The following is a 17,351-nucleotide window of genomic DNA, read 5'->3' as shown; positions in this document are numbered from 1 at the left end:
AGCGTCTTGCTAATGAGAGGTCAGCGGAGGATGGCCAGAGTGGTTCAGGCTCACAGGAACGTGACAATAACTCAAATAACAGGTTTTACAGGAGTGGTGTGCAGAAGAGCATCTCTGAATGCATCTCAGTAAGTTGAACCTTGAAGTGGACAGGCTGCAGCAGCATAAGACCACATTGGGTACCACTCCTGTACTGAGTAAGGTAGCTACTGAATGCATATGTGTTTATGTAAGAGACAGTACACAGTCATACCAATAACTTTAACACTGTTAGTAGACAGGGGAATCTTGGGGACCAAATCCATTGTTCCCCGAAAGTGGCTCCACTTACTGATGGGGTGGCAAGGACGGTGTATAACAGGCTTGCCTGTATTGGTTGGGGTAATGAGTTTGAGTTAAGAGGTTCTGTAAAAGCTTTATGAAACTTTGGTTGGAGTACTGCATTGAAATCCTGTCTGTTCCATTGTAGGAGAATGGAGAGACACAGGCATTATGTAGCAGAAAGGGTTAATTGATCTTGGCATTTAAATATTAATTTAATTAGTTCAATATTTTGGCTTGAAGGGCCTGTTTCTGTGCTATACTGTTTTATAACTGCATATCAGAATAAATTTTCAGATGTATTGTATTCAAGCCTTGTCTAGGCTTGTCAGTATTTTTCCACAGTGTGTTTTAGATTTAGATATAAATATAAATTTACATGTAACGTATCCAGTTCTGTGTTTCACATTCTGTATTTTTCCACTAGGTTTATATATATATATTTATGTTAGAGTCACCCAGTTGAGGCTCAGTACTTTTCCACTGACTGTGGCTCCCAACCTGACGTCAGAGCTGCTGCCAGCCACAGTTGCCGCTCGCTTTGACTCCTCCTCCGCTGCTCACCCACTCCCCTCTCTCTGTTTCTTTTTACTCCACCTTCTCCCTTCCTTTCTCTTGTTAGCGACCAAGTGAAGGAGTCAAGACGGAGACCGCAAGCAGGGAGCAGCTTCAATGGGAGACACAAGGGACGACGTCGTGATGATGGACTGTCAGGCAAGCGGCGGTTCCACTGCGGGTAGGTTCATTTGCAATGTTGCCGCAGCAACTGTATCCCTGTTACAGGTGTCAATGCAACACAGCGCTCGGGTTGTGTGTGTGTGTGTGTGTGGCGGGGGGTGGGGGGGAGAGCACTATATATTTTTTTCCGCATATTATTTTCAGTGAAAAGCATTGTGGCAATTCAGAGATATTTAAAAAATGATTGTTACCATACTCATGACTTGGCACAAAAGCAAAATTCTGCGGATGCTGTAAGTCTGAAATAAAACCCTGAAGATGCTGGTAATGTGCTGCTGGGTATTTTATTGATTCCGATTTTGAATTCACATTCAGATGTTTCAGGGGACGGTGTGCGTTCACGAATTGAAATAAATGTAATTGCATTTAATCTGCTGGTCAGAGAAAATATTGAGTCTTTAGTAAACGAGCCGTCGATTTCAAGGCAGGCGGATCTCCCTGGCCCCCTGAGCCTGTTTTACCTCGGCACGAAAAGAGGCCATTCGGACCATTGTGTATGGGCCGCTTCTTTGATAACACCATGCCGGTTCGCACAATGCGGTCCTCTCGTGTTACACCGACCCGAAGGTGGTGCTTGTTACATCTGCGTTCGCTGGGAGGCGAGAGGATGTGCGGGGAAACAATCATTTCGAGAGGCGTGTGAAACTGAGAAGCCCCTCTGCTCCAGCTGCTCGTCCTCGCCCGTCCCCTCCCCTCGAACTGCGGGGGATCAGCCACAGTAGGCATAATTCCACCGCTATTTTCAAACGCACAGATGGGTCGCTGTCGCCATAGAGATTGAAGGCGTTGCTTAAGCAACTGCCTGGCGCGTTGCTGCAAATCGCGGCATGGAAGAAGCCTTACTTCATCATTGCGCCTCTTCTGTAATTCGGATCGGTAGCAGTCCAGATTTTAACAGACATCTTAAAAACCATTACACTTTTAAGAAGGTGTGCTTTTTATTTTTGGTGAAACAATTAGTGTATAAAATGATCTGTTCTACTTTACCATTTTACTGATTGGAGTTCAGTTGTTCTCAATTCACAAGAAGAGGCGGTCCGTTATTTGGAAACTCCACCCTACGTACAATATATAAAAAAATGTTTCCTTGGCTTTGTCGTTCTCTCAGGAACCGGAGAACGTTGCTGCGATGCTTTGCTGAAAGAAGAGTGAATAGAATTAGGAAACAATGCCCTAATTTATAATTGCAGCTCCACGGACCAATAGAGGAGATTTTAAATACCTATTTTTTTGGAGGGGGGCGGTCGGGGGGAGTCTTCGTGCTGTTTTTAACCGATTGTGCTTTCGTTTATACTCATTACAAACTTCTGCTGGGCAGAACTGCAATCGATTTGACTCAGCGCGAGAGAAGACATGTACATTGATTAAGAGGACTCTGTCTTGATAGTCAATGGTTTAAAAAGGGGGCAAGGGAAATAGGAGGAGGTACTTGGGCCTTTGGATTCCTGTGGTATGGATTAGCTTCGTGGACCGTTTTCCTTCACGGATACCTTATTTCTCTCCCCCCCCACCCCCACCCCACACACTCTTTGTCTGCTTTCTCCTTTGTTGCTCTCAGTTGATCGGATCAAATTAATAATGGGGCCAGCAAGATAATAAAAGTATGGCTCCTACCCCCTAGAATTACTTCAATAATATGTACTCAATTTCCTTATATAAACTTCTAAATAGCGTTTTATTTCAGATTTTTCGAATGATTAATTTTGCATTTAACACAAGTTGAGAGGCCTAATTTTACTGTGTTATATTTATAAGAATATGTTGCTTGGGTACTCCCAGCGTCAAGAGCTAGTCTCTTGATTGTTACTTCAGTGGATTCCAATTCCAAAGTCTTGTTGGACTACGTAATAAACCATAACCTACTTAATAGGGCAGAAAGCTGAGCTACCTAATTAAATTCTAATAACTAAAGTAAAGTACAAAAATGCTGTGCCTTTCTTTGCTGAATCAAAGGCAGATTTAAATTTGCGTTATGATTCATTTTCAGCATTTCTTTTGATACAGAATATTATCAAGGTATTTTCCCTGACTGCAGCAATCTTGATATTGACGTGCAGTGCCCAGGGAATAGAGGCTCAGATTTGAGAGTCTCCAGCCAATTCAGTTCCTAATCTGAATCTGCTCAGCAATCACACCATTTTGATCCAACCCCTTTTGTTTTTTGTTTGTTTGAACACTATGCCCCTGGGCCAGATGTTGGGGGAAAAACAATGTCCTCCTGGAGCAGGAATCTAACTGGTCCCAGTAAAGTCGATGATGCTTTCTTCATTACAAATACTGTGATGCATCGGTGAAAAAGGCTTCTTACTTTGTTGATGAACAAAAGGTAACAATGTTAGACATGGCTGGCTGAATATTCCAGTCCAGTGCCTATTGCTCTGATCATACGGTTTGACGCAACACTGGTTGTAATGAATTACTTCTTGGTTGTGTAATCATGAGCAGAGGGACACAAATTGCTCAAATCAAGGGACATATCTAAAAATTCAGCATACTGCACTCCAATAAATGGCAAACCTATACAGAGTAAAAAGAACTGATCCAACATTAATAGTTACATCAAACTTTGGAGAGTTACTGGCTTAGTCAAATAGTGTAAGTGGTATATTGATAAAAGTCTGTTTTTGTAATTTTACTGTATCCTTGCATTATAGTTAATTACAGTTCAGCATTAACTTAATATTTATACTCCAGATTTCAGAGTCTTTAGTACATTAAAGAAGTATTTTGTCACAGGCATCCAGGCTGCTGTCATCTACTTTGAATCATTTGATGCAGTTTGTAATGTTAGTCAGAGCTTTTGAACAAATTATAAAATAATATTGTCACAATGTACATTCAAAAGAATGATAAACGGGGAGTCACAGCAGGAGCAAAGTAAAAAGCAAGCCTCCCAGCTACGGCAGACTTTATCAGTCAAGGACAAGCTTTGTTCTCTCCATCACATTCACTAGTTCTTGGGCCACCTATTGTTATCTGGCAACCACATCACACCCCCTGTCCCTGCTTCTCAATGTCCTGAAAAATGATGGATACAGCAAACACCATTTAATATGTCATTAAGGAATTGTCCTCTGTACTCACACTGAGGGTGGGAAAGCAACCAGCACCACCTACTACTGTCTACATGCAGAAACCATGCACAGCTCACTGTCAATGTCATCGGAGAGTACAAATATGAATCATTTTACCCTTCATTACCACTCTTCCAGTTCCGTAGAACAGCTCCACTTATGAATAGGTCACATTGTGAATGGTCCCAGCAGTGCCATTACTGTGATACCATTGCTGGTAGAAAGTTCATAAGCAGTACTCATAAGAATTTACAATGCACTTGCAGTGTAAACATAGTGGCAGAATGTATTGCTTTAAAATGAGGAATAATTTATGTTTGCAGAATATTTATCCAAATATCCTGCATGCTTTAATACTATTTTAAATCTGCACTTTTTCTTTATAAACATCCAAGAAGATATATGTTCCAAAGGATTTAAGACAATGATTAGCAGGATCAGTATGGAATAGGGATGAAGTGAGTTGATTACTTGTGAGTATGTTTCAATAGCGTGATTCAAATGATTTGAAAGCCATTTGAAAGCAATAGATTTTAATGAAGGGCTACCACTTTGAACTAGCTGGACATTTTTCCAGCCCTGAACTAGATCACTCTAAAAACTATTAACTTCAGGTAGAATTGACAGGAATCTGTCATCTCATAGCAAGCTACAACTGTAAATGCATTTTATCAGATTTACCACAATCAACCACAATCAACATTGCTAACTAGGCAAAATTATTAAAGTTGGATCATTTCCTTATTGTTGTGTATCAAAGAATAGTGTAGATGGGTGCAGGGATGTCAGGGTGTATGGGGTGTCAGGGAGGGGTAGCACCTCTGGTGGGGGAACATGTCCTTTTCAAGGCGGTTAGTCCACCTTTGGTCCCCACCTGGTCCCCACCTGGCACTCAGCTGTCACCTGTGGCTCCCCATAGCCGTTTGCATGTGACAGCGGCCACACCCTGGGCAGCGGCTTCGACAAACCGGTTAAACCAGGTGAGGGTAGCTGACAGGTCTCAAACCCTCAGTGAGATAGGGAGTTGTCTATCCCAGCATGTGAAGACAGACTCCAGCAGATTGAGCGGACGAGACCAATGGAAGATCCAATGGTCAAGAAGGCGGTCTCTGCAAGTGTTGTGGAATGTGTAGAGCAGGACAAGACACAGAAGACGTCCTGGTCATCCACTACGCCTAGTCCCATCTCCAGCCATCTCGACTCTGTCTTGCCACTGGATCCAGATGGGAATTGAGAAGAGAGAGTGAGGCTGACGCTGCGCAACTCTCCCTCACTTAAATCGAAATCACGCGCTAGTCTCAACACCATTGTTGGGGTCCTCACTGACGTCGTAAGAGAGTTGTAAAAGTGAGCCTGAAGGCTTTGTGTGTCAATGCAAGGAGCATTTGTAACAAGGTGGATGAATTAAAAGTGCAGATTGTTATTAATGAATATGATATAGTTGGGATCACAGAGACATGGCTCCAGGGTGACCAAGGATGGGAGCTCAACATTCAGGGATATTCAATATTCAGGAGGGATAGACATGAAAGAAAAGGAGGTGGGGTAGCATTGCTGGTTAGAGAGGAGATTAACGCAATAGAAAGGAAGGACGTTAGCCGGGAGGATGTGGAATTGATATGGGTAGAGCTGCATAACACTAAGGGGCAGAAAACGCTGGTGGGAGTTGTGTACAGGCCACCTAACAGTAGTAGTGAGGTTGGGGATGGTATTAAACAGGAAATTAGAAACGTGTACAATAAAGGAACAGCAGTTATAATGGGTGACTTCAATCTACATATAGATTGGGTGAACCAAATTGGTAAGGGTGCTGAGGAAGAGGATTTCTTGGAATGTATGCAGGATGGTTTTTTGAACCAACATGTCAAGGAACCAACTAGAGAGCAGGCTATTCTAGACTGGGTATTGAGCAATGAGGAAGGGTTAATTAGCAATCTTGTCGTGAGAGACCCCTTGGGTAAGAGTGGCCATAATATGGTGGAATTCTTCATTAAGATGGAGGGTGACATAGTTAATTCAGAAACAAAGGTTCTGAACTTAAAGAAGGGTAACTTTGAAGGTATGAGACGTGAATTAGCTAAGATAGACTGGCAAATGACACTTAAAGGGTTGACGGTGGATATGCAATGGCAAGCATTTAAAGATCGCATGGATGAACTACAACAATTGTTCATCCCAGTTTGGCAAAAGAATAAATCAAGGAAGGTAGTGCACCCGTGGCTGACAAGGGAAATTAGGGATAGTATCAATTCCAAAGAAAAAGCATACAAATTAGCCAGAAAAAGTGGCTCACCTGAGGACTGGGAGAAATTCAGAGTTCAGGAGAGGAGGACAAAGGGCTTAATTAGGAAGGGGAAAAAAGATTATGAGAGAAAACTGGCAGGGAACATAAAAACTGACTGTAAAAGTTATAGATATGTGAAAAGAAGAAGATTGTTTAAGACAAATGTAGGTCCCCTACAGACAGAAACAGATGAATTGATTATGGGGAGCAAGGACATGGCAGACCAATTGAATAATTACTTTGGTTCTATCTTCACTAAGGAGGACATAAATAATCTTCTGGAAATAGTAGGGGGCAGAGGGTCCAGTGAGATGGAGGAACTGAGGGAAATACATGTTAGTAGGGAAGTGGTGTTAGGTAAATTGAAGGGATTAAAGGCAGATAAATCCCCAGGGCCAGATGGTCTGCATCCCAGAGTGCTTAAGGAAGTAGCTCAAGAAATAGTGGATGCATTAGTGATAATTTTTCAAGACTCTTTAGATTCTGGACTAGTTCCTGAGGATTGGAGGGTGGCTAATGTAACCCCACTTTTTAAAAAAGGAAGGAGAGAGAAACCGGGGAATTATAGACCGGTTAGCCTAACATTGGTGGTGGGGAAACTGCTAGAATCAGTTATCAAAGATGTGATAACAGCACATTTGGAAAGTGGTGAAATCATCGGACAAAGTCAGCATGGATTTGTGAAAGGAAAATCATGTCTGACGAAATCTTATAGAATTTTTTGAGGATGTAACTAGTAGAGTGGATAGGGGAGAACCAGTGGATGTGGTATATTTGGATTTTCAAAAGGCTTTTGACAAGATCCCACACAGGAGATTAGTGTGCAAACTTAAAGCACACGGTACTGGGGGTAAGGTATTGATGTGGATAGAGAATTGGTTGGCAGACAGGAAGTAAAGAGTGGGAATAAACGGGACCTTTTCAGAATGGCAGGCGGTGACTAGTGGGGTACCGCAAGGCTCAGTGCTGGGACCCCAGTTGTTTACAATATGTATTAACGACTTGGATGAGGGAATTAAATGCAGCATCTCCAAGTTTGCGGATGACACGAAGCTGGGCGGCAGTGTTAGCTGTGAGGAGGATGCTAAGAGGATGCAGGGTGACTTGGATAGGTTAGGTGAATGGGCAAATTCATGGCAGATGCAATTTAATGTGGATAAATGTGAGGTTATCCACTTTGGTGGCAAAAACAGGAAAACAGATTATTATCTGAATGGTGGCCGATTAGGAAAAGGGGAGGTGCAACGAGACCTGGGTGTCATTATACACCAGTCATTGAAAGTGGGCATGCAGGTACAGCAGGTGGTGAAAAAGGCGAGTGGTATGCTGGCATTTATAGCAAGAGGATTCAAGTATAGGAGCAGGGAGGTACTACTGCAGTTGTACAAGGCCGTGGTGAGACCACACCTGGAGTATTGTGTGCAGTTTTGTTCCCCTAATCTGAGGAAAGACATCCTTGCCATAGAGGGAGTACAAAGAAGGTTCACCAGATTGATTCCTGGGATGGCAGGACTTTCATATGAAGAAAGACTGAATGAACTAGGGTTATACTCGTTGGAATTTAGAAGATTGAGGGGGGATCTTATTGAAACATATAAAATCCTAAAGGGATTGGACACGCTAGATGCAGGAAAATTGTTCCCGATGTTGGGGAAGTCCAGAACGAGGGGTCACAGTTTGAGGATAAAGGGGAAGCCTTTTAGGACCGAGATTAGGAAGAACTCCTTCACACAGAGAGTGGTGAATCTGTGGAATTCTCTGCCACAGGAAACAGTTGAGGCCAGTTCATTGGCTATATTTAAGAGGGAGTTAGATACGGCCCTTGTGGCTACGGGGATCAGGGGGTATGGAGGGAAGGCTGGTGCAGGGTTCTGAGTTGGATGATCAGCCATGATCATACCGAATGGCGGTGCAGGCTCGAAGGGCTGAATGGCCTACTCCTGCACCTATTTTCTATGCCTATGTTTAACACACAGATGGGTGCAGGTGAAAGCTCAGTCTTTGATGATTCTAAAGCATCCAATATGGTACTTAGTTTCTCCACAAATAATTCCACAATCTTAGTCTCTTTTAAGGAACTCTTTCTCAGCATTGATTACTTTTTGTATAAAGATTGCTTGAATGTCTACCTCAATATCCCAGTCACTTAGAACTTGACAAGATACAGAAGATGTGGTTGAGATGCATAATCGAGTTCGGGATGATTTCCTGTGCCTTCTAGTGACACTGGGCTTTCCTAAGCTTTTCAATATTTATGTCTGAAGTGCTCCTCAGCTGTTTCAATACATTCATGGACTATGTATGGCATGCATTTTCCTTCCCATTAACAGCACTCCACACTTTTCCATATCATGTTTCATTTGCTACTTTCTGCCCACATACTGATTTTGTCAAATTAATTCTGTTCTGAGCTACATGTCAAATGACTCTGATAGGTTGGTATTCTCCGAAAATCTTGACTAATTTGCATTGAATTTTCAAGCCAAGAGGGAGGAATTCTAACTCTGAGGAATGGTGGTGGGGGGGAGAATTAAAATTTAGCTTCAAACAGGAATGTAGCCTTTTGCCAGAGCACCCACTTCCCAGTTTAAAGGAGGCATATTTGGAATCCCATATGATGAAATCTAACTTGCTCCAAAGAGTTCTCTTTAGAGATTGTTGAATGTTAGCTTTGTGTTTCTTAACTTAACTCAAAGTGAGCATGATGGCTTTCTTGATGAATTGGGAACTGACAGGTTAAACAGAGTTAGAGCTAGATCTTGGTCTGAAATGTCTCCTCGTTATTTCTCTCTAGAGAGGCTGAGATTGACCTGCTGAGTTCCTCAAGCATTTTCTGTGCAGTTTAAACTTTATTGCTTTACATTTAAAAATACATGTTGCATTATGGGATCAGCAGATGCACCAGAAAGAGAGATTCTGCAAGGAGGTTTGCAGTTGGAGAACAAAGATGTTCATCACATCTTTGGATGAGAAGGAGCAGGCGGACGAAGGTCCGTTAACAGACCAGTCACTTTCATTGCTGGGAGTCCCTGTTACTGTGAAATTCCACCTTAATATGAAACCGAATCAGCTTACCAAACCTGCTTCACCTGCCCAATTCCTGCCACCACAGGAATTATCCCCATCACCATCTACCCTTGCATCCTTTTTACTGAACAGTCCTTCCACCGCAGCACACTTGCTCAATTCATCCAGGAACACACCGACATTCATAATGAAATCAATAAAGGTCCTTAGCATGTAACAATGGACAAAATATAGAAGCAGTTCAAGTCATTACATTTTGTATAACATGGAAATATAGTAATATAGGATTTTATCAGCACCTGTTTCTTACATGTCATAACATGTCAAAAAGCAAAAGCATGCATTTTTCCCAGTGAAGCTATTTTTTTCTCCAATGATATATATATATATATATATATATACACACACACACACACACACACACACACACACACACACACTTACACATATATACTTACGTAATTCAGTTTTTTTTCCTATATCTATCATGTATTGCATTGTTCTACTGCTGCAAAGTTAACAAACATCACGACATATGCTGGTGAAATTAAACCTGATTTTGATTCTGACGTGTCAATCTAAAATGATTCTAAAATTACCTCTTGTGTTTATATTAGTGCTTCAGATTGAAAAAGCACTATTCCTGGGAATAATTTGTTTGCAACCTTTTGTTGTGAGAAAATGTTCACCTTACTTGCACAATGGGCAGGGCAAATTGTAAGTTACTTCCTTGTAAATAATTAAAGGAAATAATTATAATGACTCCTAATGACTGTCTTCTCTGTTTCACGCGGTTTTTATTTTCATTGCAGCATGCACTCTCATTGTTACCCACTGGAGCAACTTAATGACGAGCTTTGTATTTTTCCATTTGTCTCTTTGCCTTTCAGTATATTCTCTGAATATATTTCTGTACATTAAGGCATTTGTCTTGATCAGCTTCTCCCTATTTCCTGTAGGATTTGTAGATTTCACTGCTAATTAATTTGTAAAACCCATTAGTTGTTCTGCTTGGATAAAAGGTGCCTACTGATTCTTGCTATTAAATTTATAGTGCATTTTCAGCATATTGTTCTCAAATGGTTAATCCGCAGATGTGCAAAATGGACACCTGCGGATGAAACATTATACACCATTGAAGCCAATAGTCAAGGTAATTGTTTGGATGCACAATGGGCAGCTGATTTGCTATTGTCTCTTTTGAGCTCCTGTTGGATTTTAAATTTACACCTCTCCCCTCCAATTTTGCTTTGATGCAGTGTTTTCTATTTATTTAGTGAAAACACTCTCCTTTATTGTGAGGACTTATTTGTTTTTTCACCATTCAGGTACAGAGATGGATGAATTGCGATTTGTAATCCTTAAGCAGTTTGTATTGGTGGTTTCAATATTTTGACCAAATCACTGGGGTAACGTACTAAGATGTAGGTGGCATTCTTATATTCAGTATGCAAGAACAATCCATTTGGTTGGTAGGTCGATACATTGTGTTCTGTATAACAAAATGATACTAATACCAGTGCTTTGTTGAGTGAAAGGCAGTAGTGTAGAAAATTATGCTTCTGATTGCTGCTAGTAAAATGAATTATGACCTTGACCTCAATACCTGCTTGTGCAATTGGATCCTTGATTTCCTCACTTCCAGACCCCAGTCATTTCAGATTGACAACAGCATCTCCTCCACAATTTCCATCAGTACAGGTGCACCACAAGGCTGTGTGCTTAACTCCCTGCTCTACTTGCTTTACACTTACGACTGTGCGGCTAAGCACAGCTCCAGTACCATATTCAAGTTTGCTGAAGACACCACTGTGATAGGCTAAATCAAAGGTGTTTCATAGGAAGGAAATTGAAATCCAGCTGAGTGGTGCCACAACAACAACCTCTTATTCAATGTTAACAAGACCAAGGAGCTGATTATTGCCTTCAGAATGACAAAACCAGAGATACGTGAGACAGTCCTCATCGGAGGATCGGAGGTAGAGAGGGTCAGCAACTTGAAGTTCCTAGGTGTTATCATTTCAGAGGATCTGTCCTGGGCCCAGCACACCTGCAATTATGAAGAAAGCACCACAGTGCCTCTACTTCCTTAGGAGTCTGTAGAGACTTGGCATGACATCTAAAACTTGGACACACTTCCATAGATGTGTGGTGGAGAGTATATTGACTGGCTGCATCACAGCCTGGTATGGAAGCACCAATGCCCTTAAGTGGAAAGTCATACAAAAAATAGTAGATACAGCCCAGTCCATTACAGTGTTACGAGAATACACATAAAATTAAGATGTTTGCTGGCCTGGGCTAGCATCAGTGGCATCAGCAGTTGGTCTGCCACCTGCCCTCAGGGGAAGGAGAGATAAGGAACAATGGAGCAGCGTCTGGAGATGTGTAATGAAGGGATGTGGGAGGAAGAGCTGTCTGGAGCGGCTCCCCCCTTTGAACCCTGAACTGTTTGAAGTGATGGACAGGCGATACCCCAGCAGGGGGATAAAAAGGGACAGGTTCGCTAAGACAGACACACACGCCACCCGAGGTAACGAGACCCTGGAAGCGGTACGCTTCTCACGAGTGGGTGGAAAGGTACGATCAGCGGGAACCCGGTGTGTGTCCGCCCTTGCCTGGGTGCCGGGTTCACTGCAGAGGATCGACCGCATCTGGAGGAGGGGTCACAGTCGGTGACCTCAGGTGACATCACCAAGGACCTGCCCAAAAGCTGTTTGTGAGCCATCCCGCTGGTCTGTGAGTGAAGCAGTGTTCTGAATGATCAGTTGTTCCTATTCTGTCTCTCTTCCCCCACCTTGTCCATCGCCATGACAACGATTACTGCGAACTGAACTACAAACTGGACTGAACTTTGAGTCATTTTGAAATTGGTCATTTACCCCTAGACAACGATAGAGCTTGATTGATGCTGTTATCTTAATTCTGTGCACATGTGTGGTTATCATTGTTGAATTGTTGCATTTATTATCCTTTCGATTACTGTGTTGCTTGTTTCTTTAATAAAACTTTCTTAGTTCTAGTACTCCAGACTCCAACTGAGTGATCCATTTCTGCTGGTTTGGCAACCCAGTTACGGGGTACGTAACAACAGGTAAAGCCCTCCCCACCATTCAGCACATCTATATGAAGTGTTGTCGCAGGAAAGCAGCATCCATCATCAAGGACCCCTATCACCCAGATCATGCTCTTTTCATACTGCTACCCTCAGGAAGAAGATACAGGAGCCTCAGGACTCACACCACCAGGTTCAGGAGCAGTCATTACCCCTCAATCATCAGGCTCTTGAACCAGAGGAGATAACTTCACTGAACTTCAGTTGCCCCATCATTGAAATGTTCCTATAACCTATGGACTCACTGTCAAGGACTCTTAATCTCATGTTCTTGATATTTATTGCTTATTTATTTATTATAATTATTTCTTTTTGTTTTTGCACAGTTTGTTGTATTTTGCACACCGATTGAACGCCAAAGTTTATGTGGTCTTTCATTGATTCTCTTAGGGTTATTGTTCTATAGAGTATGCCTGCGAGACAATGAATCTCAGCTTTAAATATGGTGATATGTACGTAGTTTGATAAACAATTTACTTCAAACTTTGTGTTCTTAAATGTACAAATGTCAACACTTTTTGGTCGCGATGAAGATAGGAGGGAAGGTGAGGTTTCTTATTTAATACAGCAAGTTGTCATGATCTGGTGTGCACTCTTTGAAAAAGCAGTGCAGGCAGATTTAGTAGTAACTTTCAAGGTAGAGTTGTATAGATGCTTAAAAAGAACTGTGGGGCAAAGCAGCAGGGGGGTAATGAATAACATTAATCTTTAAAAGACCTGTCAGTCGCACTCAAGCCCTTTTGGCCTTTTATCTGAGTTGCGTGATTTTCTGAAGTGGATTCAGATTACATGTTTATTTGTAGTGAGGTTACATATGTAACCGCATCACCACATATGGTTCAAAGAGTTCAGAAAGTTCAATGACTGGGTTCTCCTTACTTGTTGTTGAGTGCCGTTGAGTCGTGTCGACTCATGGTGACCCTGTGGATAGCGTAGATGTCCGTAAGGTTTTTGTGGCAAGATGCAGAAGTAGATTGCCAGGCCTTTCTTCAGATACTGCTGCTGCGGCCCCGACTACCTCACATTAATCTAATCTTCTTATCTTCTTCCCATGAAGAATGTATTTTGGGTGTCTTATAGAAAGCATCCTGATTTGGTTTGCCCAGAACCAAAGAGAAAATGAGAGGAAATTATAATAAAAGTTAATCGTCTCTTTAACATGCACACTTTATCGTCAATCAAAAACTTTTTTGGACAATGATTAAAACTTTGTTCATTTTGGAACATGTTAAACAGAGATTCACTCTGCAGAATGAATTAAACTGTATTATAATTAATAAATTAATGTCTATATAACTGTTTTAATCTCATTTCTCAGGTTTTCATATCCAAGTGACTCTCATACCTGTTTTAATGCATTCCATTCCCCATATACCAGATGAAAAACAAATTAAATCTTTCAGATTTACTGAATCGAAGTGTTCACTATTTAAATTATTTTATATTTTATAATACTATTTGAAAGCCACTGATTGTCAGGTCTAACAGAATCTGATTAGAAGGTTCACATTTCTAAAAGGACATGTAATTCAAGTCACATCATATATTTCTGCCTTGCTTAATTTAATCCAATTTTCATATGACTGCTTATAAAACTAGTGTATTTATAATACTGCCAACCGCACAATGTCTTTGCATTGGGGCACTGCTTGCTTAAAACATCTGCTGAGTATTACTTTGCATCATTTGCCCCCTGTATTTACATCAGCTTCAATTTTCATCTCAGTAATTACATGTCTGCATCACAAACATGTGTTACTCAACGTGTTTACAGTTATAATTAATCTGGTTGGCCTTAATATCCCGCTGCACCAGAAGTGCACTGGGCACACAGGCGTGTCAAATAATAAAATCTATTATATTAGAATATATAGAGTGGGTTAGGATGAATGCGTTAAATTTGAAGTAATCACCTCTTATTGTATAGTTTGGCTGCATTTTTTTGTATTTGAAATTCTGTATTCTAGTCACTTAGCCAATGTTTATTTGAGTACGAATGGACTTCAGACATGATAATTTATAACCATTGCTACATGGACGTTCACTACAGACATGGAGATTTGTAGATTCATTTTGTCTGTTAGCGGTTTACTGGAGCTAATCCCAATTACTTGCTAGTTTTGTTTACTGTTTGATACTACCTCCTTCCACTATTCATAACATCAGCCATTTAAAATATGATTTGGGCCATTCTGAGTTGAGAGACGTTACCTGTTGGAAATCTTGACCTCATTAACACATTGTAATTTAGGCTTTACTTCATCCCCATATAAGCAGTGCTGATTTTGGTAGCCACAAAATCTTTTCAACACCTCAACGCACCAGAAATTATGAGCAACAGTTTGTCATGCACTGGGCAGCAGACATAGACATTTCTGAACCGAGCTCAGCTGCTAATGCACAGAGGGCCAGCGAGAACGCTTCTACTATTTGATACAGCCATCCGTGATTAGTTAATGCCAATATCTGCTTAAAGCTTGGATCAGATTTGAAGCTTAATTTCTTTATTTGACAGACCTGAAGGCGAATACGAGGTCAGAACCGGGCACTGTAGAGGAAGAAAAATAAATTGCGAACAACGGTTTTAGTATGCTCCCAGCATTTCCTGTAGGGAAATATGCAACCCAGTTTTAACCATTGTAAGTAAGATTGATTGAGGTAGAATTTATTTTCTCTCAAGTCCTTTGATGTGTGTAGTTCTCGGGGTAAGTATTAGTTTTGGCAATTGTTGGTTTGTGTAGAATAAGTTTTTACAACAGGGAAGGCGAATTCATTGAATGTTGTAGTTTTACTGTTGATTGAGATCAAGAAAATGAGTTGTTTTCTGTATGGAAATGTACGACAGGTGCCATACTCCTAAATTCTAAACTGTCCTGCAATCTCTTAATATAGACAAATTAAAAAAGGACCAACTTCTTAAGAAGGGTGCAATTCTGGTGGATGGGGTGGTGTTGAATGGACCTCTTCTGGACGCAAAAGCAGGCGAAAAGTTCGTTGAAGATGCATTCCCAATCATCATGGAAGAGGCTGTAAGGAAAGCCACTGATGTTAATGAGAAGGTACAAACCCTCTGATTACCGATGCTATAAATATGATTTATCTAAGGCAGTAATCAGATAAGCATTAGCTACTGAGCTGGAGCTACAGTGGGACTTGTTAATTCCCAGCTACAAAAGGCATCGAAATGAACAAGCATGTTATTTTTCAGTTTTGGTTATTTTGTGTCTGTGAATAAACAACTATCAGCAAATCCCTCAAGGATCTAAGAACAGTTTGTTATTCATAAGATAGGATATTGTCTGTAGATTTAGATGATTGTAATTTAACATTGAATAACATTGTGTTGAATCAGTCTTTAGATTCCTTGATGTTACACAAGCCTGATCCTGCCAGGTCCTTGTGTTACTTTATGCACTAGTTAGGCATCTTTAGAAATGGTTACAATGTTTAATCATCTTTCCTATCTCAACATCCGCTGGTGTTTATATTATTCAACCGTGTCCCTCAATCAAGTTTCTGAAGAACAATGTTTAGCTTTTCTGTTTATCACTCACTGCAGTATTTTTATTAATTTTCATCCTATTTTGGTTTTGGAAGCCTTACAGATAACTAGATTGCCAGCACAACTATTACAACAGCTTCTGCTGCCAGGGTGAAAAAATATTTCTGAAAAGTTGTCAGTTTTGTAATATCTGACCCTGTTTCTATGATTTTGAGATATAGTCAGAAAACAGTTCTTAAATAAGATGATTGTAAGTTATAATATAGTGAAAATATAATTTTTCATTTGTTACTTAAGGTAACCTATTTAAAGTAAATGTGGTTATTTATAACTTGTGTTCCTGCATGTATTTCCTGTCTTTTCACTGTTATAGTCGAAACTACTTGTGTAAACTTCACACATGTACCTTCAATGCTACCACCTAGTTTTCTGTCTTCCCATCCAATAAGATAGCTAACGGTTACGTTCACAAACAAGAGAAGATCTGCAGACGCTGGAAGTCCAAGCAACACACACAGAATGCTGGAGGAACTCAGCAGGCCAGGCAGCATCCATGGAAAAAGTACAGTCAACGTTTCGGGCTGAGACCCTTCAGCAGGTGTGAAGGGTTTTGGCTCGAAACGTCGACTGTACTTATTTCCATAGAAGCTGACTGGCCTGCTGAGTTCCTCCAGCATTTTGTGTGTGTGTAGCTGTAATGCTCCAAGAAAATCGATTGTAGTTGATCTAAATTTGTAGTTTTATCATCAGTAATACAATAAAAGAAGTAAAGACAATATTTTTATAAAAATAAACCATATGAGTAATATATTTTCACCAACCTAAATCTTTGAATCCGACCACTGGAGGTTTTAGTGCACACTAGGTATTCCTAACTTTGTATGTGTTTTGCAGGTATGTGAGTGGCAGCCTCCTGAAGAGCTTAAGAAGCTCCTTGACTTGGAATTGAGGGATGCAGGAGAATCCCATCACCAACTGCTGCAACGATGTCGGGATGTTATCAAGTACAGCGTTAAAACAGGTAGGTGATCCTCCTTTTAAATGGTTTTGCATTAAGAATACTTTTCTTTCTCATTTGAAAATAATCCCATTGGTATTCCCATCTGGGATGCCATAAATGGTTGGCATAGTCACGGAACTGAATGGAAAAAAAATACTGTTTTAATATACGTCATAAATTTATCCAATGGATGATATCTCTCATGCTTCAACAATATGTGACTACAGCCCTTCAACAATATTGGTTGACTGTTAACATAAGAACATAAGACATAGGAGGAGAATTAGACC

The 17,351-nt window shown here is 40.8% G+C and overlaps 1 protein-coding gene across 1 annotated transcript in view; it reads left to right on the top strand.

The window, feature by feature from the left end:
• The first annotated feature begins 842 nt into the window (after positions 1-842).
• LOC134357992 (acidic amino acid decarboxylase GADL1-like) overlaps positions 843-17,351 on the top strand; it is a 69,216-nt gene continuing 52,707 nt past the window's right edge. Inside the window, exons 1-3 of the mRNA XM_063069840.1 lie at positions 843-1,057; positions 15,452-15,618; positions 16,956-17,082. Coding sequence (XP_062925910.1) covers positions 994-1,057; positions 15,452-15,618; positions 16,956-17,082 — 358 coding nt within the window. The 5' untranslated portion in view covers positions 843-993. The remainder of the gene's footprint in view (positions 1,058-15,451; positions 15,619-16,955; positions 17,083-17,351) is intronic.

Source organism: Mobula hypostoma, chromosome 17 (assembly GCF_963921235.1).
Source record: "Mobula hypostoma chromosome 17, sMobHyp1.1, whole genome shotgun sequence".
NCBI lineage: Eukaryota > Metazoa > Chordata > Chondrichthyes > Myliobatiformes > Myliobatidae > Mobula > Mobula hypostoma.
The sequence above is the reverse complement of the archived record's forward strand: the minus strand, read 5'-3'. Positions and strand labels throughout refer to the sequence as shown.